This window comes from Phacochoerus africanus, chromosome 12, assembly GCF_016906955.1.
Source record: "Phacochoerus africanus isolate WHEZ1 chromosome 12, ROS_Pafr_v1, whole genome shotgun sequence".
NCBI lineage: Eukaryota > Metazoa > Chordata > Mammalia > Artiodactyla > Suidae > Phacochoerus > Phacochoerus africanus.
This window is the reverse complement of record NC_062555.1, coordinates 70742577-70767809: the sequence shown is the minus strand read 5'-3', so window position 1 is coordinate 70767809 and position 25233 is coordinate 70742577. Positions and strand designations below refer to the sequence as shown.

The following is a 25233-nucleotide window of genomic DNA, read 5'->3' as shown; positions in this document are numbered from 1 at the left end:
ATTGTCATGTTGCGATGTAAGCATCTAGACATAGTTCCTAGTGCTACACAGTAGGACCTCATTGTAAATCCATTCCAAGAGCAATAGTTTGCATTCATTAGCCCCAAGCTCCCGATCCCTCCCACTTCCTCCCCCGCCCCCTTTGCAACCACAAGTCTATTCTCCAAGACCATGATTTTCTTTTCTGTGGAAAGGTTCATTTGTACTGTGTATTAGATTCCAGATATAAGTGATATCATATGGTATTTGTCTTTCTCTTTCTGACTTACTTCACTCTGGATGAGTCTCTAGTTCAATCCATGTTGCTGCAAATGGCATTATGTCATTTTTTATGGCTGAGTAGTATTCCATTGTGTATATATACCACATCTTCCTAATCCAATCATCTGTCGATGGACATTTGAGTTGTTTTCATGTCTTGGCTGTTGTGAATAGTGCTGCATTGAACATGCAGGTGCATGTGTCTTTCTTAAGGAAAGTTTTGTCCAGATATATGCCCAAGAGTGGGACTGCTAGGTCATGTGGTAGTTCTATATATAGATTTCTAAGGCACCTCCATACTGTTCTCCATAGTGGCTGTACCAGCTTACATTCCCACAACAGTGCAGGAGGTTATCTTTTCTCCACACCCCTTCCCACACTTGTTATTTGTGGACTTATGAATGATGGCCATTCTGACTGGTGTGAGGTGGTATCTCGTGGTAGTTTTGATTTGCATTTCTCCAATAATCAGGGATGTTGAGCATTTTTTCATGTGCTTGTTGACCATCTGTATATCTTCCTTGGAGAAATGTCTATTCAGATTTTTTGCCCATTTTTCCATTGGGTGGTTGGCTTTTTTGCTGTTGAGTTGTATAAATTGCTTGTATATTCTAGAGATTAAGCCCTTGTCAGTTGCATCATTTGAAACTATTTTCTCCCATTCTGTAAGTGGTCTTTTTGTTTTCTTTTTGGTTTCCTTTGCTGTGCAAAAGCTTGTCAGTTTGATTAGTCCCATTGGTTTATTTTTGTTTCCTGTTGCTTTGGGAGACTGACCTGAGAAAATATTCATAAGGTTTATGTCAGAGAATGTTTTGCATATGTTCTCTTCCAGGAGTTGTGTGTGTGTGTGTGAAATTTTATTTTTATTTTTTATAGATTAAAATGCATACATTTAAACACAATTGCATTCACACAGATTATTATATCATGGATCTTAAGAAACAGATTAAGTTACTCCCACTGGAGAAGTGGAATGGAAAATATGCTGAGACAAATAGGAAATTTATTCTATACTTTATCCCATTTTTATGGCTTCTCTTCTAGGAGTTTGATGGTGTCTTGTCTTATATTTATAAGTCAAGAAAAGACATGGTGGGAGTTCCTGTCGTGGCGCAGTAGTTAACGAATCCGACTAGGAACCATGAGGTTGCAGGTTTGATCCCTGGACTTGCTCAGTGGGTTAAGGATCTGGCTGTGGTGTAGGTCGCAGACGCGGCTTGGATCCTGCATTGCTATGGCTGTGGAGTAGGCCGGCAGCTACAGCTCTGATTAGACCCCTAGCCTGGGAACCTCCATATGCCGCAGGAAGCAGCCCTAGAAAAGGCAAAAAGACAAAAAAAAGAAAGGACTTGGTGAACTATGTGGAATGTTACGATGAGGGAGACTGGAGACTTCAGTCCAATAAGGAATGAAAGACCATTGCAACTGGTCTTTGCAACTGGAGAGGAGCAAGTTGATCTTAGTTTCCATAAAACAGTTAAAATAATGAATTTAGGATGTTTGTAGCTGGTTGAGAAGAGGACAAGGTATGATTTATTCAGGAAATATGTGTCAGACACTAGGAATATGGAGATGGAAAATACTGCCCTTACTCTGCAAGAGCTTATAATGGTATAGGGAAGAAAGTCAATAATTATTATAGTGTATGGTACCAGTTATTATAGTGGTTATACACAGGATGCCATAGAGACAAATAAAAGGAACCCTTCTCCTGCCTGGAGAAAACAGAAATGATCCCCTGTTGTAATCCCTGAGTCTTGGAGGAGCCCTGTAGAGAGTGGATAGAAATAGGTGCTGTCAGGACAGGGCAGTATGTTCAAAAGGCCTTCCTTATGCAAGTGAGCACAAGGAGTTCCTAGTATCACAGATGGCTCACTGTGTAGGGAGAGGACTGAGAGGGAGAGAGAGGAAGGAGGTCGTGCTGAGAGGTTATACAGAATGAAGAAGGAAGAGCCACATCACCAGGGTTCTTGCATGCCATGTCAAAAAATCACGGGAAAACGATTCCCCCCCAAAAGTGCTCATAAAATTTCAGATTTGTGAGCCTCTGCAGTCCACCTATGGATACCAAATTAAAAATCCCACATGAAGAGATCATTTGGTTCCCTTTAAGGGAATTTAACTTTTTGGGTGGACTGTTATTCAAAACATTTTTTAAACTAAGTTAGGGCACATAAACACAGATCAAGCCTTGATAACCCAGGATTGTCATTATTATTTATTACTGTTTATATTAACAGTTGCTGAAAATAAAAGAATGCACCCATTAACTCCTATGGTTCTCTGCTCCCACACCAAAATGACTGCACTTTTGGAGTTGCCTGGTGGTCTAGTGGTTAATATTCGACACTTTCTCCTCTGCAGCCCTGGCTCAGTCTCTGGTCTGGGAACTGAGACCCCACAGCAAGCCAGTGCATACTGCAGCCAAAAAAAAAAGGGAGATTGCACTTTTTAACCATTTTAATTGAGATATAATTTGCATGTCATAACATTTACCCATTATCTGATTCAGTGATTATTAGTAAGTTTATGACACAATCCACTGTCAGAACATTTATATCCCAAATATCCTCTCAAGTTTGTTTGCATTCACTCCTTGCCCCAACCCCTGGGCCTAGGCAGCCACTGATCTGCTTTCCACGTCTAAAAATTTCTATTTCTGGACATCTCATATAAATAGAATCATATAATATGTAATCTTTTGGCTCTGCATGTTTTGAAGTTAATCCATATTATGGCATGCATCAATATTTCATTCTGATTTTTAAAAAATTTTTTAAATTAAGATGGGTAAACAATGGCTATTATTTATTTATTTGGCTATACCCTTGGCATGTGGAAGTTCCTGGGCCAGGGGCTGAACCCAAACCATAGCAGTGACAACACCAAATCCTTAATCACTAGGCCACTAGGGAACTCCCTATTTCATTCCATTTTATTGTAGATAATATTCCATTGTATGAAATGAATATTCCACATTTTCTTCTTCCATTTACCAGTTGTTGGAGATTTGAACTGTTTCCAGTTTGGCTGTCACGGGTAATGCTGCTGGGAGCATTGACATACGTTACACACAAGTCTGTGTGTGAACACGTTTTCATTTCTCATGGGTGGATTCCTAGAACTGGCATTGCTGGGTCATAGGATAAGCCTGTGTTTAACTTTTTTAAGGAATTGCCAGACTGTTTTCCAAAGTTAGTAGTTTTTTTGGGGGGGAGGGGTTTGTCTTTTTTTTTTTTGCCATTTCTTGGGCCACTCTTGAGGCATATGGAGTTTCCCAGGCTAGGGGTCCGCCGGCCTACACCACAGCCACAGCAACATGGGATCCAAGCCGAGCCTGTGACCTACACCACAGCTCACGGCAACGCCAGATCCGTAACCCACTGAGCAAGGTCAGGGATTGAACCTGCAACCTCATGGTTCCTAGTCAGATTCGTTAACCACTGTGCCATGACAGGAACTCCCAAATGTTAGTAGATTTTTAATGATGTATGCTTTTAGATATTGTTCCCTTCCTTCACTGTTACTTGCTGCTGATGGTATCCCTGTACCTCTCTCCAGAATTTGATGCTGTGGGCAAGGCGTCCTGGTAAGTCTATTGGAAGTGCATAACGTAAAGGGGCCAAATGATCATCTGCCTGTCAGTGTAGGATGTTGTGATGTCTGGAATGCGTGTTTGCACACTGGCTTCTAGATGCTCCCTGCGTTCTAGACTAGAGATGTTCCAAGAGGTGTCTGCTATTTGGGTCTCTCAGATACAGGTGAGAAAACTCCAGTTTGATAGAGGAGATAGTCTCCATTATTAGCAGCTCCACCGGACTCTCCGGGGGTGGGTCGGGGGGACGGGACAGGTCCTTAGTGGCAGAGATGCTCGGCAGTCAAAACCATAGGCAGACACCATGGGTGCAACTACAGACTCTCATACTAAGGGAAGTAAGTCAGAGAGAGAAAGCTAAATACCATATGGTATCACTTACATGTGGAATCTAAAATATGGCACAAATGAACCTACCTACAGAACAGAAACAGACTCAAGGGCATACAGAACAGACTTGTGGTTGACAAGGGGGAGGGGGAGGGAGAGGGATGGACTGGGGGTTGGGGGTTAGTAGATGCAAACTGTTCCATTTAGAATGGATGGCCAGTGAGGTCCTGCTGTACAGCACAGGGAGCTATATCCAGTCACTTGGGATAGGACATGATGGAAGATAATATAAGAAAAGGAATCTATGTATATGTATGACTGGGTCATTTTGCTGCACATCAGAAATTGGCACAATGTTGTATATTAACTATAGTGTAATTTAAAAAAACAATAGGTGATGTCTACTACATCCGATATTAGACCCAAGTTATTCGTTTCTCTAATAATTATCATGGTTTTTGCCTGAAATGCAAAGCAGTCAAGAACCTGAGTAGTTCAGACCCCAAATAGAAACAAGTGTTGACCATAAAGAATCATGGGCATCATTCTTCCTACCGTCATGGCACCCTTGGCATTTACAGATTAACATTTCCAATTTTAGTGCTTGTGAGTTATGTATAATAGTTTGTAATTAGGCTAAGAAATGTCTTTGGAGTTCCCGTCGTGGCGCAGTGGTTAATGAATCTGACTAGGAGCCAGGAGGTTGCAGGTTCCATCCCTGCCCTTGCTCAGTGGGTTAACGATTGTGAGCTGTGGTGTAGGTCGCAGATGCGGATCGGATCCTGCGTTGCTGTGGCTCTGGCGTAGGCTGGCAGCTGCAGCTCCCATTAGACCCCTGGCCTGGGAACCTCCATGTGCTGCGGGAGCGGCCCGAGAAATGGCAAAAAGACAAAAATAAAAATAAAAAATAAAGAAATGTCTTTGAATTGCACCCAACAGCTACATTTCAATACTACTGCGTTTTCTTGTTTTCACGTAGGAAGTAATTCTTGTTAACAGTCTGAAGGCATCCCCCAAAATTTTCAGTTATACTTTGTCGTATTTCAAGTGGCCCTATGCCTCAAGTCTTCTTTCTTGCTAGTGGCAGTGACCTGCTCTGCTATACTCCTGTCATTAGTCCTTCTATTTTGCTTGCTTAAAAAAAAAATTACTTAGCTAACTCATTTTAGTTGTTTTCATTGTAAAGCGCTGAGTATCTTTTGATAAGCCAGTATCATTATATTTTTCTAGTTTATTTTCCTTTTTAATTAGGAGTCATGTCACTTCCATTGTCTGATACACCTTATGAAAATGTTATTGAGCTGTTTTTCTACTGTTTATAATTCCAGTTCAGCTCTAATTACCTGTGTGGTAGAGGAGGGCAGTGACCTAAGTCATAAGCTCTGAAAATATAACTTGGCTTAAGAATGAATTAACAGGATCAGTTTCCTTTTGAACATCAACCTTACCATTGTTAACTATGCTTTGTTTAGACTAGATGTAGTTTAGTGTAGAAATAATCTACGGAATTCAAAAACACACCAGATGATGCAAAAGGAAGTATGTTAGAGGCCAAGGAATAATCACATGGGGTTAATAGGAAACACAGTTTAATACACCAAGCCAGCTCCTTCAAGTACTAGCTTATTTTATGCCTTAAATTCTGTAACTATTTGGGTATATGAAAAAAAGAAGACTGGAGAAAAATTCTTGAGAAGATGAGGGACCATCACTTCTTATTTCAGCCTTTGAACTCCCATGTAAATGGACTGTACTGGGCATCTTCTAGAAAGGCTGCTTTTAATGTTTTCTCAAGTCAAAATTTTTTTCCCACAAGGATTTAAAATAGCTACTACATTTTGAGTCTGACCCCTGTTAAAAAATGACTATATGTCTTTCCAAGATTTTTGAAAGTTGGCACTGACTCACATGCTCTCTGGGTACAATTTGTTTTTTTGGGTTCCTGTTTTCCATGGGTATTCAAGATAAATAAGTACTTGTTATTGAAATGGGAAAAAATAGCATTACTGTAAAGCCGATTACAGCTAGAGCTAAAAAGAATCTTGCAATCCAATTGGAAATACTTTGTTAACCTGTTTAAAATTCCTAAGAGCTAATTCTTTCCAGCTTTTAAACATCAAATTCATTCCAAGGTCAATACGGACAGTTCTAGGGAATCAAGAAATGAGTAGCTTTGGTTTTGTGTTCTCCGCAATGTTTGTCTTACACCTGAAAGGAAATGGTTTTTGACTGTTTTAAGTGCCATTGTGATGACTACTTTGTGACGAATATTGGTATTAGATTAAAAAATAATCTGAGAAATTATAATTACTACTTCTCAACCCAGTCCCCACCGATGGCTCTTCTGAACTATGTAGTATGTGAGCAGTGTTTTTAAAGTGTGACCTGTGGACTCATAAGGTATGAAGGTCCTGTTTTCCCTGTAATTTTTTTGGTGTTTGCTTTTAATATTGTATGTATATTATAATATGATATGTATTCTTTGGTCATATGAATCATAATTTATTTCAGATGTCTTAGTGTTTTATCAAAAATTATGCTATTTTCTTCATTCTTTCTTGACTTTTCTGCAGTAGCAAGAAAAATCATCAGTTCTTTAAGTTATTTTGCTCCACTACAGAGGCCCTCAAATAAATTTTTTTTTTTTTGTCTTTTTGTCATTTCTTGGTACGCTCCTGTGGCATATGGAGTTTCCCAGGCTAGGGGTCTAACCGGAGCTGTAGCCACCAGCCTACGCCACAGCTACAGCCACACAGGCTCCAAGCCACGTCTGCAACCTACACCACAGCTCACGGCAACACCAGATCTTTTAACCCACTGAACAAGGCCAGGGACCGAACCCGCAACCTCATGGTTCCTAGTCGGATTCATTAACCACTGCGCCACGACGGGAACTCTCAAATTTTTGAGCTCCAAATAATTATTTAGGAAATGTTTGCTTTAAATAGCTTAAGATCGGAGTTCCCGTCGTGGCGCAGTGGTTAGCGAATCCGACTAGGAACCGTGAGGTTGCGGGTTCGGTCCCTGCCCTTGCTCAGTGGGTTAACGATCCGGCGTTGCCGTGAGCTGTGGTGTAGGTTGCAGACGTGGCTCGGATCCCGCGTTGCTGTGGCTCTGGCATAGGCCGGCGGCTACAGCTCCGATTCGACCCCTAGCCTGGGAACCTCCATATGCTGCAGGAGCGGCCCAAAGAAATAGCAAAAAGACAAAAAAAAAATAGCTTAAGATCTTTCTGCGTCTGTTTCTAGTTATTATTAGTGGCATCCTCTTTCTCCATGCCAGGAAGCGTAATAGTTCCTGAGCAGGCGTGGGGAAGAAGAGGAAGCTCCTCCTGCCTACCATGTTGTGCGGCCGGGCCCTCCTTCTGCTCTGCTGCTCCTCTCTAACCTTGCTGAGTCCCTCCGTCCCTGACCATCTGCTGTGAGCAGTGTTGGAGCTGCCTCTTCACGGGTCTTCCCAACCAGTCTTGCCTGCATCCAGGCCATCCTTCTTGTTACTTAGAATGCAGTTGCTGACGCTGCCATACATATTCAAGATCAAGTCCATCCTCTCTAAGGGTTGTGTGTAAGGCCTTTTATCATGACCCAGCCCTTCTTTATTTCTTGTTATACTCAAACATAGCAACTACTTGCAGTTTCCTGAATATAATTCATTGCACTACCCCTTAACATGTACTATTCCCTTTGCCCACAGAACCTTCCTGGCTCTTCTATGCTTTGCTAATTGCGGTCTCTCTTTGATTCAGCTTTAATATTACTTAACCATTCATTCTTTTGTGACACTCTTTTGCTAGCTTTTCTCTTCTTACAGCTGTTTTCCCTTGTGTTCCTTGTCAAAAAGTAAGTAAATGTCTGCTTTATATTTAGTTTAGAAAACTTGTGTTTAAGTTTGTAAATTTTTGTAGAAATAACTGTCGTCTCTGGTGTTTTTGTAACTTATAGTGACCTTGAGGGTCAAGGGTGAGAGACAGAATATACAAATGGACAATGGCCTGATAACCCAGGAAACGAAGCAATAACTTCTGTAATAATTGGCCCCAAATGGCCAGGACTTGATCCGTAACTATCACCTTCCCTAAATTTTGTCCCTGCTTCCAACTTAAAACCAAATAGAGCAAATAAATACCGTAGGATGCCGCGGCGCTGGTTAGCCTGCCTGCAGCTTCCCCCTGCCAACAGCCTCCCATCTGGGCACACCTGCAGCCCTCCCTCTTCTCCACTCTAAAGCTTTCCCATTCCTCAGCCTGCCTTTGGGGCTGCCTGGCCACAGGTGATGGTGAGCAGCTGCCTTGCTCTTGCCGGCTCTGAATAAGCAGACTTTGCTCTTCTCACAAGTATAGTTTAAAGCTTTACTTCCTGTGCTGTGTTTTGTGATTTTCCTACGTGTTTTTTAAACATAGATGTTTATGTTTTATAAAGGTGAAGACATGCTTATAAGCAGATTTATAAGACATGTTTATAAGATTCTCTTGCTTTGTTTCTTTTTTTTTTTTTTTGGTCTTTTGTTGTTGTTATTGTTGTTGTTGTTGTTATTTCTTGGGCTGCTCCCGCAGCATAAGGAGGTTCCCAGGCTAGGGGTTGAATCGGAGCTGTAGCCACCGGCCTATGCCAGAGCCACAGCAATGCGGGATCCGAGCCACGTCTGCAACCTACACCCCAGCTCACGGCAACGCCGGATCGTTAACCCACTGAGCAAGGGCAGGGACGAACCCCGCAACCTCACGGTTCCTAGTCGGATTCGTTAACCACTGCGCCACGACGGGAACTCCTTGCTTTGTTTCTTTACATTGAATGGCAAGATGACGCAGAAGAAAAATGTGTCATTTTCGGTAGTAAAGAACAAAATCCTAGTCAAAATTTAATCTTCATTGAAACCTCTGCCTCAGATATAGTTATTCAAAGCTTTTTATTTTGGTTTATTAAAGCATAAATTTTTTAAAAAATCAGTACATGGAAGAGATTTAAACATGAAATAGAAAATAAATGCATTTAGGTTTTGTTAATTATCTAAGTATTCTTTTATTCTTGCTTTTAAAATATTAGGCATGAGGAGTTCCCGTCGTGGCTCAGCGGAAACAAATCTGACTAGCATCCATGAGGATTCAGGTTCCATCCCTGGCCTCACTCAGTGGCTTAAGGATCTGGCATTGCCATGAGCTGTGGTGTAGGTTGCAGGCGAGGCTCAGGTTCTGCATTGCTGTGGCTGTGGTGTAGGTTAGCGGCTACAATTCTGATTTGACCTGTAGCCTGGGAACCTCCATATGTCATAGGTATGGCCCTAAAAAGACCAAAAAAAAAAAAAAAATTTAAGCATGAATGCTAAATTTTATCAAGTACTTTTTGCATCGTTTACTGTTTTTTATTTAAGCTATTAGTGCAATATATTAATAAATATATTTCATATTATTGAGCTGTGTATATGTTTCTAAAATGAACTCTGGTGAATTATTTTTTTTAATACTTTTAATTTATTCACTGATTTTGTAAAGGCTCTTTCACTTTTGTAGAGTTTTGGAGGTCCCTAGTGGCTCATCAAGCTAAGGATCTGGTGGTGTCAACTGCTATGGCTCTGGTTACATTCGTGGCATGGGTTCAGTCCCTGGCCTGGGAATTTCTGCTTGCCGTGGGCACAGCCCCCCCTCCCCCCCCCCAAAAAAAAGATTGCTGAATTCTCCACTTTTGTAAAGTTTCTTAAAATGACTAGAACTTATACCCTGTTTGGTGTTTTGTGTGTGTGTTATGTACACCTCCCTCTTATTTCTACAACTGAATGACTGCTAAGGCTACTTTGAGCAGCTTTGAAACTATGAAAAAAGATAGCTTTTTATCTGCCTAGTGCTTTATTTTACTGAAGTTACTCTCACTGTATTTATTGTTTGAATTTTCTGTTAACAGATACTCCCTTCGGAGAGGTAGCTCCTTCACATTTTTAACACCTGGCCCCCATTGGGACTTAACTTTGGTGAGTAGAGACCTGGGTTTTTATTTCAAGACATTAGGTAGAATTCCTGGGTTGTCTTTCAGGCTGGTGAATAGCTCAGTTGTCTGAAAGTCTTGAAGTAGAGATTCTGTCACCATCTTTGGCAACCTGATATAATTTTTTTCTGCCAACAAACTGAGTTTTTATTTCAGTTACATATAAAATGTATTTTGAAAAGTATCAGATCTGTTTATCTTTATGCAGTTCTTTCTCTTATTCCTACCAGTGTTAAAATTAAGAGAATATATTATGAAATGTGAAGCTATTTTGATGCACATACTCTAACAATTTTTTTCTTGGTTGAAAAACATAAAACTGATTGTAGATAATATAATGAATGAATGATTTCTGTTATTAATCATCTCAATATAGAAGGACTGCTTCATTATTTTTAGAATGAGACTTTACAGAGGCATCTAATCTTGTGCAAAGTGACACCAGAAAATTGGAGGGTTTTGGTAATTAAAACTTATTACTTCCTGATACTCCTATAAATAGAGTATGTACAAATAGAGCATAATTCTTATGCTTTTCTTATTTGGAGGAAATAGCAAAAATGATTCTGCTGGTTGGCCAAACTTGTGTGCACGTGTTGATGATGAAAATGGGTTCAGCAATGCATATTTCATTTGTATTCTATTCTGTTGTATTTAATTTCTGTGTCTGTTTGGGATTCCTGTTTGAGATTTCTGTACCCTTAACATTTGCATACATTAATTCCTCAGTAAAGCATTCATAGCACAGTCTCCTGATTTTAATGCAGTTCCACATTTTCCTTTGAGATGTCTTTCACCTTTATCCCTTTCCCTTACTAGTTGAAGAACCTAAATTTCAACAGAAAAACTTTATCAGAGAAGTGTCTCTAAATTTGATTTTGCAAGCCTACCAGCAAAAAAAAAAAAACAAATGTTTTTTTCCTTTTTTGGCCACCCTGAGGCATATGGAGTTCCTGGGCCAGGGATCAAATTGTAACTGGAGCTGTGACCTGCACCACTTAACCCACTGTGCCAGGGCAGGGGATCAAACCTGCATTCCTGCTGCTGCAGAAACCCTGTCGATCCCATTGTGCCACTGGGGGAACTCCCAGCGAAAATATTTGGAGCAGTACCCCTGATGCATTTATTTTAATTTTTAGGTATCTACCAAAGATACACTGTTCGTATCTCAAAGAACAATATTCACCTAGGGTGAGGTTACTGGTGGTAGCCACAAATGTATATTTCAACTAAACAAAATAATTTCACAGTTGGGGGCTGGCTTCCAAGTTGGACCTGATTAGATTGTCATTGTCTTTCACTCATTTAAAAATGTGAGTGATGATGAGCTTATCATCTGTATATTAAATTTTAGTAAAGTTTATTTTAGGGATTAAGAAATGCATAAAAGTGGGAGTTCCCGTCGTGGCGCAGTGGTGAACGAATCCGACTAGGAACCATGAGGTTGCGGGTTCGGTCCCTGCCCTTGCTCAGTGGGTTAACGATCCGGCGTTGCCGTGAGCTGTGGTGTAGGTTGTAGACGCGGCTCGGATCCCGAGTTGCTGTGGCTCTGGCGTAGGCCAGTGGCTACAGCTCCGACTCGACCCCTAGCCTGGGAACCTCCATATGCCGCGGGAGCGGCCCAAGAAATAGCAACAACAACAACAAAAAAGACAAAAGACAAAAAAAAAAAAAAGAAATGCATAAAAGTGAAGCTCTAACATTTTCCCTCCTGTATTCCAGGGAAGATATTTTGCATATCCTCTGGGATAAACGGATCTAACTTGGGAAAACACTTTTGTAGAGGTTTCTATAGCAAAAGAAACATCTCATGGTTCATGTATTAAAACCTTTGGGAGTTCCTGCCGTGGCACCACGACAGGGTCAGCGTTGTCTCTGCAGCATCAGGACACAGGTTCAATCCCCAGCCTGGTACCCTTGGTTAAAGGATCCTGCATTGCTGTGGGGTGGCCAAAAAGGAAAAAAACTTTTGGAATGTAATTAAAGAATACTAAGAAGGGGATTTATAACTCTAAATACCTAGGTTAGGAAAGAAAAAGAACAAAAATTAAGCATCTAATTCGAGGTGAGAAAAAAACAATAGAGTAAACCAAAAAAAAAAATAGAAGTAAGAGTAGAAAAAGTAAAATCAGCAGCCTGGCAGGAGTCTTGGCAAACCAGGGATAGAACAGAACTTCCATATCCTGAGACCTACCACAGACAGTATAGGTAATGATAAAATGTTAGAGACATTCCCTTTAAATGGAGAAAAAAGCGTGCTGTCATCGTGTTCGTTCAGCATTGTACCAGTGCTCCGAGCCAACCCAGTAAAGCAGGAAGACCAAGGATACACAGATTAGAAAGGAAGAGACAGCATGATTTCATCGTCTCCATAGAATACACAAGAGGGTGTCAAGAGCAGCTATTAAACTAAGAGTTTGAGCAAGGCTATAAAAATTATTCTTAAAAAATCGACAGAATGTATATATATTAGTAGTAAATAATTAAATACAATTTTTAAAGATGCTTTTATTGACATAAAAAAATTTAACTAGGAATAAATCTATGAAAAGCTCTGTGAGACTTTTATGGGGAAAATTGGAAAGCACTAGTAACATTGAACACCTAATTAAATGAACAGCTCTACCATTTCCTGCAAGGAAAGGCTCAAGAGCATAAAAAATGTCCATTCTTTCCAAATTAATTCATACATTCAATGCAGTTCTGATAGAAACCTCACTAGAGTATAATACATCTCATTCTACAATTCTTACAAGGAAGTAGAAGACACACAACAGCAAAAGTAGAGTACACATCAGGGAGAATATGACTTACTCCAAAAGTACAGAAATTACACGGCATAAAAAGGGTGCAGGTATGGCTCAGTAGACCAATGGAATAAAACGGAGACCCCAGAAGCCGACTCCCGTGTATAATGGCCTTACTGTCTCCTAGGCATTGTGAAGGAAGCACACTCTCAACATGGGGTTAATAAGTCCTAGATGGATTGAACAGAAAATGTGAAAAGCAAAATTTGAAAATATTTTAAAGAAAACAGTAGAATTTTTAAAATCTGTTAAATTTCGTTATACATATGCCCACATGTGTATACAGTTTCACATACTCTGAGAGTGTGGCCCGGCACACGCTTTTTTACCTTCAGCACCGTCTTTTTGTGGCGGTTTCCTCTCCCTTTCCTCTCTTCTCCCTGTGTAAGTTCTTCCTCCCCCAACTTCCACTCTCGCCCACATCACAAGCACTGTACATACCCCTCTACCCTTGGCTCTTAGGGTTATTGACACACAGCCTCAAAGGATATTTGCTTAGTTTGCTTTTCAAAATTAGAATCATGTTGCATCCTCTCACTTTCAATTTGTAGGTGTCCCTAGAAGTGAAGTGGGTCTCTTGAAGACAGCATATATATGGGTCTTGTTTTTGTATCCATTCAGCCAGTCTGTGTCTTTCTGGTTGGGGCATTTAGTCCATTAACACTTAAGGTAATTATTGATATGTACGTTCTTATTGCCATTTTATTAATTGCTTTGGATTTGCTTTTGTTTTTCTTTTTTCTTTCCTTATTCTCTTGTTCTTTTCTGCCTAGAGAAGTTCCTTTAGTATTTGTTGTAAGGCTGGTTTAGTGTTGCTGAATTCTCTCAGCTTTTGCTTATCTGTGAAGGTTTTGATTTCTCCTTCAAATCTGACTGAGAGCCTTGCTGGGTAGAGTAATCTTGGTTGGAGGTTTTTTCCTTTCATCATTCCCTTCTGGCCTGCAGAGTTTCTGCTGAAAAATCTGCCAATAACCTTATTGGGGTTCCCTTGTATGTTATTTGTTTCTTTTCCCTGGCTGCTTTCAAGATTTTCTCTTTGTCTTTAATTTTGGTCAGTTTGATTAGTATGTGTCTCGGGGTGTTCCTCCTTGGGTTTATTTTATATGGTACTCGTGCTTCCTGGATTTGAGTGAGTGGTTCCTTTCCCATGTGAGGCAAGTTTTCAGCTATTATCTCTTGGAATATTTTTTCTGTCCCCTTCTCTCTCTCCTCCTTCTGGCACCCCTATAATATGGATATTGATGCGGTTATCGTTGTCCCAGAGTTCCCTGAGACTCTCTTCATTTGTTTTCAGTCTTTTTTCTCTTTTCTGTTCTGCATCCGCAATTTCCACTAGTCTGTCCTCCACCTCGCTTATTCATTCTTCTGCCTGCTGTATTCTGCTGTTAGCTGCTTCTAGTGAATTTTTTATTTCAGTTACTGTATTTTGCATCTCTTCTTGTTTAAGTTTTATATCTTGTATCCCTTTGCTCAGTGTTTCCTGTAAGTTATCCATCTTTGCCTCCAGTTTATTTCCAATGTCTTGCATCATCTTCAGCATCGACAGTCTAGTCTTTTTCCTGGAGGCTGAGAATCTCCTCATGGCTTAGCTGATTTTCTGGGGGTTTTTCCTTTCTCCCTCATCTAAGTTATATTTCTCTGTCTTTTCATTTTTATAGGTTTTTGGTGTGGTGACCTTCTTACAGATAATAGAATTGTAGCCTCTCTAACTTCTGACGTCTGCCCCCCTGTGGCTGAAGTCAGTATGGGGGGCTTGCTGTAGGCTTGCCAATGGGAGGGGCTGATGCCTGCCCACCGGTGGGAGGAGACGATTCTAATCCCTCTGGTGGGTGGGGCTTAGTCTCTGGATGGGATTAGAGGCAGCTGTGTGCCTGAGGGGTCTTTAGGGAGCCTGTTTCCTGAGGGGCGGGGCTGTGAGCCCACCTGGGTGGTTGTTTGCCCTGGGGCTTCTCAGCACTGGCTGATGGGTGGGGCCAGATTTTCCCAAAAGGGCCACCTCCAGAGAAAGGCAGGCTGTTGAATATTCCCAAGAGCTTTGCTTTCAATGTCCTTCCCTCAGAACAAGCCACGTTCACCCCTGTTTTCCCAGGTTGTCCTCCAAGAACTGCAGTCAGGTTTGACCCAGATTCCAATGGAGACTTTGCCTTGCCCTGGGACCCAGCACACGTGAAAGTCTGTGTGCACCTTTTAAGAATGGGGTCTCCATTTCCCCCAGTCCCGTGGAGCTCCTGCGCACAAGCCCCACTGGCCTTCAATGCCAGATGCTCCAGGGGCTCTTTCTCCCAGGGCCAGATCCCCACACATGGGAGTTTGATGTGGGGCTCAGAGCTCTCACTCCTGTAGGTGAGTCTCTGTGAACCAGTTAGTTTCCAGTCTGTGGAGCTTCCCACCCAGGAGGTCTGGGGTTGTTTATATCGTGAAATCACCCCTCCTACCTCTTGATGTGGCCTCCTCTTTTTCTTCTGGAGTAGGGTATCTTTTTTAAGGTTTCTGGTCCATTTGGTGAAGAATGCTCAGTCTTTTGTTGTGAATGTTGTTGTTTTCAGGAGAAGAGTTGAGCTCCAGTCCTTCTATTCCGCCGTCTTAATCCCATCTCCAAATTAGGGTCATGTTAATGAGACTTTCCTGCATCTTCTGGATATAACCTTAGGATCAGTAAAGGTTTCTTCAGTTCTGTCACCTCTGATTTATATGTTTGTTCATGTCTTGTATCATTTTCTTAATGTCTTTTAGCTAAAATTGAAATAGTACTTTATAGGTTTGCTCTGCTTCTTTGAGCATTTCCTTCTGAGGTGACTTCATTCCTTGTAGGGCTATTATTCTGCCCCTCACTCTCTTTCTCTCTGAGTTGTTTTGTGTAGGATTTGACTTGGAGGATTTTTCTGTTCATTTTTTATTGTCTTTGCTAGGGTGCACCCTCAGCATATGGAGGTTCCCAGGCTAGGGGTCTAATCAGAGCTGTAGCCACCGGCCTACACCAGAGCCACAGCAACGCCAGATCAGAGCTGCATCTGCGACCTACACCCCAGCTCATGGCAACACCGGATCCTTAACCCACTGAATGAGGCCAGGGATTGAATCTGCAACCTCATGGTTCCTAGTCAGATTTGTTAACCACTGAGCCAGGACGGGAGCTCCTCTGTCACTTGAATGTGAATTAGTTTTCCTGGTCTTTCTCAAAGAGGCTTGGTCTTTCACAAAGAGGCCTTTCTCACTTCATGGAGTTCCCTCTGCTGTTGTCTTCATGACAGCTTGCTTCTGAGATAGACGTCCAGGCTCCGTGTATCCCCCCCTTCTGGACTCTTCTTTCCTTTTCTCTGTTGTCCGCTTCCTGCTCCATGCTGACTCGCCTCCCACCAGGTTCTCCGGGGGCAGGGGGGCGGGGGAGGGCAGGTTCTTGAAGGGGAGTCCCTGCTGGTCAGGTTTGACAGTTCACAAGAGCTAGGCTGTATCACAAGTAATCTGAAAAGTTTTCTTGAGATAGAAGAAATATTGTTTAAGGATTCTTAAATATTAAGGACCAGAAATGAAAGCTGTACCTTCAGTTTTTGTCACTATTGGCACCAGTGGTGCTGAATGAAGGTGGTGGATGCTTACTGGAAGGTACTCCAGGTGTGGGCATATTCATCTTCCAGCTGGTAAATCCTGCTTCAGGCAACAAATCTTAATTACTGGGGCCATGAGGAAAGGATAGTTTTTTCCTACTGAACCCCCCCAACAGGATAAATAAAATGTGTTCCGTTTTTAAAAAAACATATTGCCTTTATATATAAAACTTATTTACTTTTTCTCTAACAAAAGTAAATGTAGAATTACATAAGAGTTCTGTTATGGAAAACTTGAGATAAGGTTTTTTTTAATGGGGCAAAATCACTTCACAAGAGATCATTTCATCAGAGGGGACTTTTAGAAAGTATGACGTCATAGGTGCTGGAGATAATTTGTGACCATCCCTCCTAAACAGCCTAATTTTAAAGGGGACTTTTCTAGTGGTATGTGGTCTTGGTTTATGGAGTACCACGCATTCCTTCCATGTAAGAATGAAATCTTTGCTTTTTCACAGAAAAGGAAAAGAAGAGCAAAAGATGATGATGTCGTCAGCCTTAGCAGCCTTGATCTGAAGGTAAGCCTTACTACTCTGGCGAAGGAGAAGGCACTTAGGAACACACAGATACCGTTTTATTTCTGCACTATAAGGAGAGCGAGTGCTGGGGGTTTTCTTTGGGGTCTCTTTGCACTTCGCATTTTTTAAATGTAAAACTGAATAATATTGGCTCTTGCAGATAGTTCGCCTTCTTTGTTAAGAATGAGCAGAAAATCTCCCGCAAAACAATGTTGGCCGATAGTAGTGTCTCAGACTCCCCTGCCTGCAGAGACCAGGCCTGTGGTTTGTGCACAGAAGGGAGAGGGACGGAGGGCACCGCACCGCTGCTGCTATGCTCGAGCCCACTGCTGGAGGCGGGATTGTCCACATCTGGGCTCCGTGTGAAGTCTCCTACATTTTAAATGTGGGATTTTTTTTCTAAAAAATCATGAAGACCAAACAACTTGTCTAGAGGCCAGATGTGGCCCAGGGGTTTCTGGAGTGTGACACATGATAAACTAAAGCTCAATGCACACGTCAAAACAATTATGTATATTCTTCTGTAAAGTTGTAGTTAAGTCCAAAATCTGGTATCTTTGGAATTATTTATTTCATTTTTTGTCAGTTGGCAAGTTTTACAGAACCATGTTAGTTTTAAGAAATCTTTTTAAAAAGATTGTTACGAAAAGTTATACATTTTAAGTGAGATTTTTAAAAAAAGTTTGACATCACATTTAATGATGACAGCCTCTGCTTATTTTTGACAATAAGCTATCTTCTAAAAATTAAATTTTTATAGGTCTGCTCATCAAAAGTTGAGCAAATCTGGCAAGCCAGATTTTTTGGAGGGTGTGTACATAATGCCTTTATAGAAGAATTTAGGCTTTTTGCAAAACAACTTTAGTTGCATTTTCTTAAATCTTGTTTTCAAAGAAAGAAAAAGGTGTAGTTATATTGAGCCTCTGTCATTCCTCTTTATTAACTGGACTACTTCTGTAAAGAGAAACTTCCCTTCATCAACCATCTGGTTACGCCAAGGTACTGATTTATAATAAAGGCAGGCCAAGTACTTGATTCCTTCCTTTTACTAGTTTTCAAGAATTATGGATTTTCTTCATTAGAATTCTCTAAAAGTAAGTAATGATTTTTTTCTCTTTTGATATGTTACGAACTCATGGATGGGGACACATTTGATATGCCTCGATCCACTTTAAGTATTAGTTTTACTGTGCTCACATTATCCCGTCTTTGACCATGGTTGCTGCCTCAAGGTGGCACCTTTGTCCTTTGCTCCCCAAGCTTTGTTAAGGTGTAGCTGACATAGGACATTGTGTAAATTTAAGTGTGCAGCGTGTTGATTTCCTGTGTCCTTTTGTCACGGCTCTTGCCTCAGATCTAGAAGCTGAATAAATAGCTCCTTCCTGGATGACAAGTTACTCCAGGCCTACCTACTTTTTTTTTTCTCTCTGCTCCATACCTGGAATCAGTCATTCCCAAAAGCCCTAGTTTTAGAGGCTGAAATCGGGGCACGAGGAGCACTTGTTGCTCCTCATCGATCACGTTGTTTCTAGGCCTTTTAATGGGCAGGGCTAGAAAACCTGCATGCTTTTAAGACAACTAACTCGTGAGCTTGCATTGCGATTTTTAAAGTCAGTGCTAAAGGGTCTTTTTCTTAATCTCCTTAGTCTTAACACTCCAGGTCTTTTCCAACGATACCAACAATCTGGCTTCTGTGAGACAAAATTACCCTCTTGACTTACTCATGAGTTAGTTCTTTTCTACGTGTAATTATGCCGACGCGCTTTTTTACTTGCAAGATGTAAGAATTACTCCTTTTCAAATTTTTCTTAGAATTGTGTAACAAAATTGTATACAGTTTTAAAGTCAGCTCTACGAGATTCTTGTTTCTATCCCTGGCTCCTCTACTCCTTTCTTCTGTACAAAATGTTTTTGGTTTCTTTTATCAATTTTATGGTTTATTCTTCCACTTTTTAAAGTCATAAGCAGTTGCATGTATGTTTATGTATCCCACTTTTTTGATAAACAGTAGCATACTATCTTTCATTACATGTTCTATTTTTACGCTCTTTTTGGTTTTGCTTGTATGTTTTGCTATATCTTTCAATATCTAGGAAGATTCATGGTTTTGTTCTGTCGGTTATCTTTATGGGATGCCTTCAGTTCCCTCTCTTTGGCTGCGGTAAATTTGTTCATTCCCGTGAGCATTATTTTAATCAGCCAGCACCTCTTCTCCTTCCTCTCTTCTCCTTGTTTTCTGAGGTCTTTCTTTCTGTTCCCCGTCTCTTTTATCTGGCCTTCTTCTTGTCTTTGCTTCTGTTGCCCTGTTCTGCTCAATTTGGACCCTACTAGCAGTTTTCTCAGTGCAGTGTTCTTTTCAAGAGTTTCTATGGCCAAGGGCGACCGTTGCAGCACCAGTAAACCTTGTTACCTGGCAGTGTCCTTGCCCTTGGCCTGAGGCTTTGGTCCTCGGAGTCCTTCCCAGTTTAGAGCACTGTTCTCAGACTAGGGTGCCATGGTAGGGGTTCCCCTACTCTTGGGACCATCAGAGAAGCCCTGATGCCCTGCCTTTCCTTCTCTGTCAGATACTGAAACCCTGTGAGTCTCATAGCTGTTCCGTGTGCCTCCATTAGACCAACAGAAGGTTTGGGGGAAGCACGTTCTCTTTTTTGGTGTATATTTTAGGTTTTCTGTGTTCTATTTTACTTGCTACATCTCTTTTTTTTCCCTTTAAAGAGGGAACGCCTGTCAAAGATTAGCACATCAATGAGTGAGCTAATAGAATGGTAAAGCTGGTGAGAGGACTACAGGAAACACTGAAGCATTCTAATCACAGAGAGAGGTGGAATAAGATTGCTACATTTTATTCGAGACAGATCAATGTCCTCATCTACATCTCTGCCTACAGAATGTATTTGCATTGCTACAGAATTAACATCTACCTTGATAGAGTTGGTTAAAAAAAAAAAAAAAAAGCCTAATCACTAGCAAATAGTGAAATCAAGCAAAAGGTACAGTACTAGAAAATGAGCTGATCCCATTAAAAGGCTTTTGGAGAGGTCCCACTGTGGCTCAGTGGTTAATGAACCCGACAAGCAACCATGAGGATGCAGGTTCGGTCCCTGGCCTTGGTCAGTGGGTTAAGGATCCGGCATTGCCGTGAGCTGTGGTGGAGGTCGCAGACATGGCTCAGATCCCATGTTGCTGTGGCTGTGGCGTAGGCCGGCGGCTACAGCTCTGCTTCCCAATTTGTCCCTTAGCCTGGGAACCTCCATATGCCGTGGGTGCAGCCCTGAAAAGACAAAAAAGACCAAAAAAAAAGAAAAGAAAAGCTTTAAAATAAGATCAAGTAAAAGGTATTCGGGCATCCTTTTTGTCTGGTTTCAGTCTTTGTATATTTTATTTCTAATTCTTTCCTTAATTTTATCACCTTTCTAATTCTGACTGATGTTCCTTTACAGCTGACTTTGGAATATTACAGTTTTTGTGAGCGTGTTTTTCCACCATGCTTTTATTTTTTGTAGGGATGTTGTTTTTTTCCCTTATACTTTTTTTTTCTTATGAAAACTTTGTATTGGATTTGACTGTGATTTCTTCTGTTGGTCATTGTTATGTGAAAATAGTTTTAGAAAGGAGGAATGAGTCAGGAGAGCTTTTCAGAGTTTCATGACTCTGAAATGCCCTCTTCTGTTGCCTTTAAGAAATGATAAATGTAAATCGATTTTATGAGTTCGCCAGGACCTGTTTTCCTCTTCAGCTTTTACCCAAATCTTCTCTTTCCTTTGCATCTGTCACCTCTACTCTACTTGAAATCTGTTCCCAGAGCTCGGTCCATTGAGTTGAGCTTTGTCCTGGGGATGAGCTTTGAAAGTCCCTAAGGCTCAGGTGTTCCCGTCACAACCCCTTCGGGTCACCCCTGAGTACAGAACGTCCTCCCCAGTTTCCCTGCTCTTCTCACAAGGACCTGCCTCACTCCGCAGGGAGGCGCTGCTGATAGATTTGGGGATTCTTCTCTTCTCAGATCTTTTGTTACTTTTCTCTGCATTCTCTTCCAGTGTCGTAGAGGGCTTATGGTTATTGGTGGTTTATCCATATTAACTGAGTTTTTGGATTCGTGGAGATGTGTACCTTAGTCCAGAGTGCTGTGCATATTGACTCTGGGTTGGGGCTTTGCTGTCCTGTTCTCTGCATTTTTATGGAAGGATTTGAAACGGTTGTAAACTATGCCATTGCCTTACTTCCAGAATTCTGCCTCATGTTATTTTGTTCCCAATTTGTGGTAAAGGGCACATTTAGCTTTCTTTTAAACCTAATGTAATTTTTTAGCAACGTTTATTGACATTTAATTTCCTGGAATTATTTGAATTACTACAATTTTTAGGGTTGATAATATATTCTTTTTTTTTGTCTTTTTTTTTGTTGTTGTTGTTGTTGCTATTTCTTGGGCCGCTCGATAATATATTCTTAATTAATACTCATCACCTAGCCTAAGATAGACTTCTATTGTCCTTCAAAATTCAGTATGTTTTAGGGCAATAGTCATGTACTATTGTTAATTTCCTTAAATCAAAGAATTCTATTCAAGAAGGAAATCCTTATAAAACTTTGGTTCCATTAAACACATGCCCAACTGCAAAGAGAATAATGCAATGACACTCAGCTAAGGATTTATATACAACTATGATAAGGAAAGAATGACTCTGAAATAATGGTTTACTGAGTATCATCTTTGTATACTCAGAACTTCACAGAGGTCTGGTCTCAATTCTTTCCTTTATTCTTTTATTTTTAATTCCACAAACATTCCATAATATTCCAAGTACTATACTAGACCTTAGAAATAAGACTATATACAAACGAAACAAGAACCTTTGACAGAATCATACCTGTGTAGATTACAATAGACTGCAGAAGTACCAGTGGTATTAGAAGGAGGGATGGGAGTAAAAAAAATATTTCAAAGGTCTTGATTTGGAGTTGGGTTTTTATGAAAGCAAACGTGAACTGGGGAAAACCAACCCAGACAGGGTTTTGTTGTTGGTTCGTTGAGATGTCCAGACGAGGAGTTCCCACCGTGGTGAGATGGGATCACAGTGTCCTGGGAGCACTGGGACGCAGGTTCAATCCCTGTCAGTGTGTTAGGATCCAGCCTTGCCACAGCTGCAGCGTACGTCACAGCTCTGGCTCAGATCTGATCCCAGGCCTTGGAACTCCATATGCCACAGGGGAGCCAAAAAAAAAAAGAAAGATACCCTGATGATTCTTGCCTATAGCCAGGGTCGAAAACCACTAACCCTGACATTCTTAAAGTTATGCTTTCCCCCAAAAACAGATACTCTGCCAACTCCTCACGCCCTGTTTTCTTAATGGACTTTCATCTAAGTACAACTATTATTATGTAATAAGCTAAATATAATCAGTTTGTATGATCATTTGATGCCCGCTGCTGGAAGTCACTCACTTTGTTTACCTCTGTATTTCAAGCTCCTGGCCACATGGCCTGACACTTAATAGGTGTTCAGTAAATATCTGATGAATGAACAGAGGAAGTAATAAAGGTCAAATAAATGAAATAAGACCTCGGACTTAGGTAAGCAAGTGACATAAGCACTGTGTTATGTATTTTGACCTAGGATCTTCAATGAAGAATTTAATACTAATGTTAAGTGGAGTACTCATGGGGTGGAGCATTGGCTATTTGTCTTGAAGCTGGGATTGCCTGTCAAACTTGTCTCTAAGGAAAATTTCAGCACTGTTTGTTATCAGATTGCCTTACCACTGTGACATGTGTACATTTATGTATTTTAAAAAGAACACAGGGAGTTCCCGTCGTGGCGCAGTGGTTAACGAACCTGACTAGGAACCATGAGGTGGCGGGTTCGGTCCCTGCCCTTGCTCAGCGGGTTAACGATCCGGCGTTGCCGTGAGCTGTGGTGTGGGTTGCAGACGCGGCTCGGATCCCGCGTTGCTGTGGCTCTGGCGTAGGCCGGTGGCTACAGCTCCGATTCGACCCCTAGCCTGGGAACCTCCATATGCCGCGGGAGCAGCCCAAGAAATAGCAAAAAGACAAAAAAAAAAAAAAAAAAAACACAGGATTTGTTTCCGAAGGTATTTCTCAGCTGTTTCTTAGCAACCATCACCTTGCCTTTTTCCCCTGCTGGGAAGAGTTGTGTGTTAATGTGAGCAGGCACTGGGATGAGTGATACTGAGTCACAGTTCTACGACTGAAGTTCTTTAACGCTGATAGTCAATGACCGGAAGACAAACCAAAATACCTCAAAGGAAAAGTGTTAAAATATGTGAATGGGTGGTTGTTTTTCTGAATGTTCAGTCTGGCAGTCTAATTTCTAGTGTTATATTTTGAGTATTGGTATATTCTGCAGTTTGAGGTTAAACATGATAATAAATTATGTATTTTATTCTTCAGTGACAATGACAGGTAAGTGGTCATTTTCCTGAGGCGCAGATTGGAAGAGTTTGAAGGTAACTGGCGTGCCGAAGCCGGTGCCTCATGAGCAAGGCCACCTCCCCGCCCTTCGTCTCGCGTGTCCACATCCCTTGTGGTCTCTACTGCTTGCCCTGGAAAAGAGGACACACTGTTTCTCTGTGACACGGCCCAGAAAATAAAGCCAACTGCTAGGACAGGTGATGAAAGTTAAAAGAAACCGAAGATATAACAACACGGTTCTTTTTCACCAAAAACATAAAAATTAAATACAAAACAGTTATTCCTGATGATGCTCTGAAAAGCCATTGATCCAGAGCTGTCTGTCCTTAAGCCTAATCATTTCTAGACTGCAGTGTGCATCTAAATACTCGTCTGCGTTTCCACTGTAAAAGTAACGCACGACAGGACAAATGTGTATTGCCTATCCGACGTACCTAAAATTGTCAAATTAATTGAAAGGAAAGGTCAAGTAGTGATTACTAGGGGCTGGGCAGAGGGGGAACGGGGAGTTATTGTTTAGTGAGGACAGAGTTTCAAAAGTTCTAGAGGCGGATGGCAGTGGTGGCTGCACAACAACGGGAGTGCAAATGCCTCTGAACCTACCGTACCCTTAAAAATGGCTACACTGTTAAATCTTATGTATATTTCACCATAATGTGTGTGTGTGTGTGTGTGTGTGTGTGTGTCTTTTGTCTTTATAGGGCCATATCCGCGGCATATGGAGGTTCCCAGGCTAGGGGTCTAATCAGAGCTTTAGCTGCTGGCCTACACCACAGCTCACAGCAACGCCAGATCCTTAACCCACTAAGTGAGGCCAGGAATCAAACCCACAACCTCATGATTCCTAGTCGGATTCATTTCCACTGTGCCACGATGGGAACTCCTCACCATAATTTTTTTTTTAATTTTTTTTTTTGTCTTTTTGCTATTTTCTTGGGCCGCTCCCACGGCATATGGAGGTTCCCAGGCTAGGGGTCGAATTGGAGCTGTAGCCACCGGCCTTCGCCAGAGCCACAGCAACGCGGGATCCGAGCCACGTCTGCAACCTACACCACAGCTCACGGCAACGCCAGATCGTTAACCCACCGAGCAAGGGCAGGGACCGAACCCGCAACCTCACGGTTCCTAGTCGGATTCGTTAACCACTGCGCCACGACGGGAACTCCTCACCATAATTTTTTAAATGCAGGAAAAAAGTAATTTGAGTTCTTTATGTGCTACGGACCTCTGGTCTGTTGTGTGTATTGCAGATTTCTTCCCAGTGTCTTGCTTCTGTCTCTTTATGGGCTTATTTATCTAATATTTTTATATTTTGAAGCTTTTTTGTTTTTTTTTATTCATCCTATTTGGCATTCTTTGGACCCTCTTAATCTAAAGAGGCATATTTCAGCTTTGTGAAATTTTCTTGTTTTTTTAATTTATTTTCACCCTTTTATTCTCTGGATGTCTTTGCTTCTACAACTCCTATCCAAAAGATTTTGAAACATCTGGAATTTGTATGTTTATTACTCTCTTATTCTCTCTCTCTCTCCTTCTCTTTCTTTGTCTTCGATGCTCTTTTGGAGAATTCCTCAACTTCAGTGTAACTTGCTAATTTCTCACTAGTGTCTTTTCTGCTGTTTAGCCTAACTATTGACATTTTTATTTTGACGACTTTTTAAAAAATTTCTGCAGTCTAGCTGTTTTGTTTTTTGTGTTTGTTTGTTTTGTCTTTT

The 25233-nt window shown here is 41.2% G+C and overlaps 1 protein-coding gene across 1 annotated transcript in view; it reads left to right on the top strand.

Moving 5' to 3' along the window:
* Positions 1 to 25233, top strand: part of NET1 (neuroepithelial cell transforming 1) — a 47679-nt gene that overhangs the window by 3416 nt on the left and 19030 nt on the right. The window contains exons 2-3 of the mRNA XM_047754746.1: positions 10081 to 10147; positions 17032 to 17091. Coding sequence (XP_047610702.1) covers positions 10081 to 10147; positions 17032 to 17091 — 127 coding nt within the window. The remainder of the gene's footprint in view (positions 1 to 10080; positions 10148 to 17031; positions 17092 to 25233) is intronic.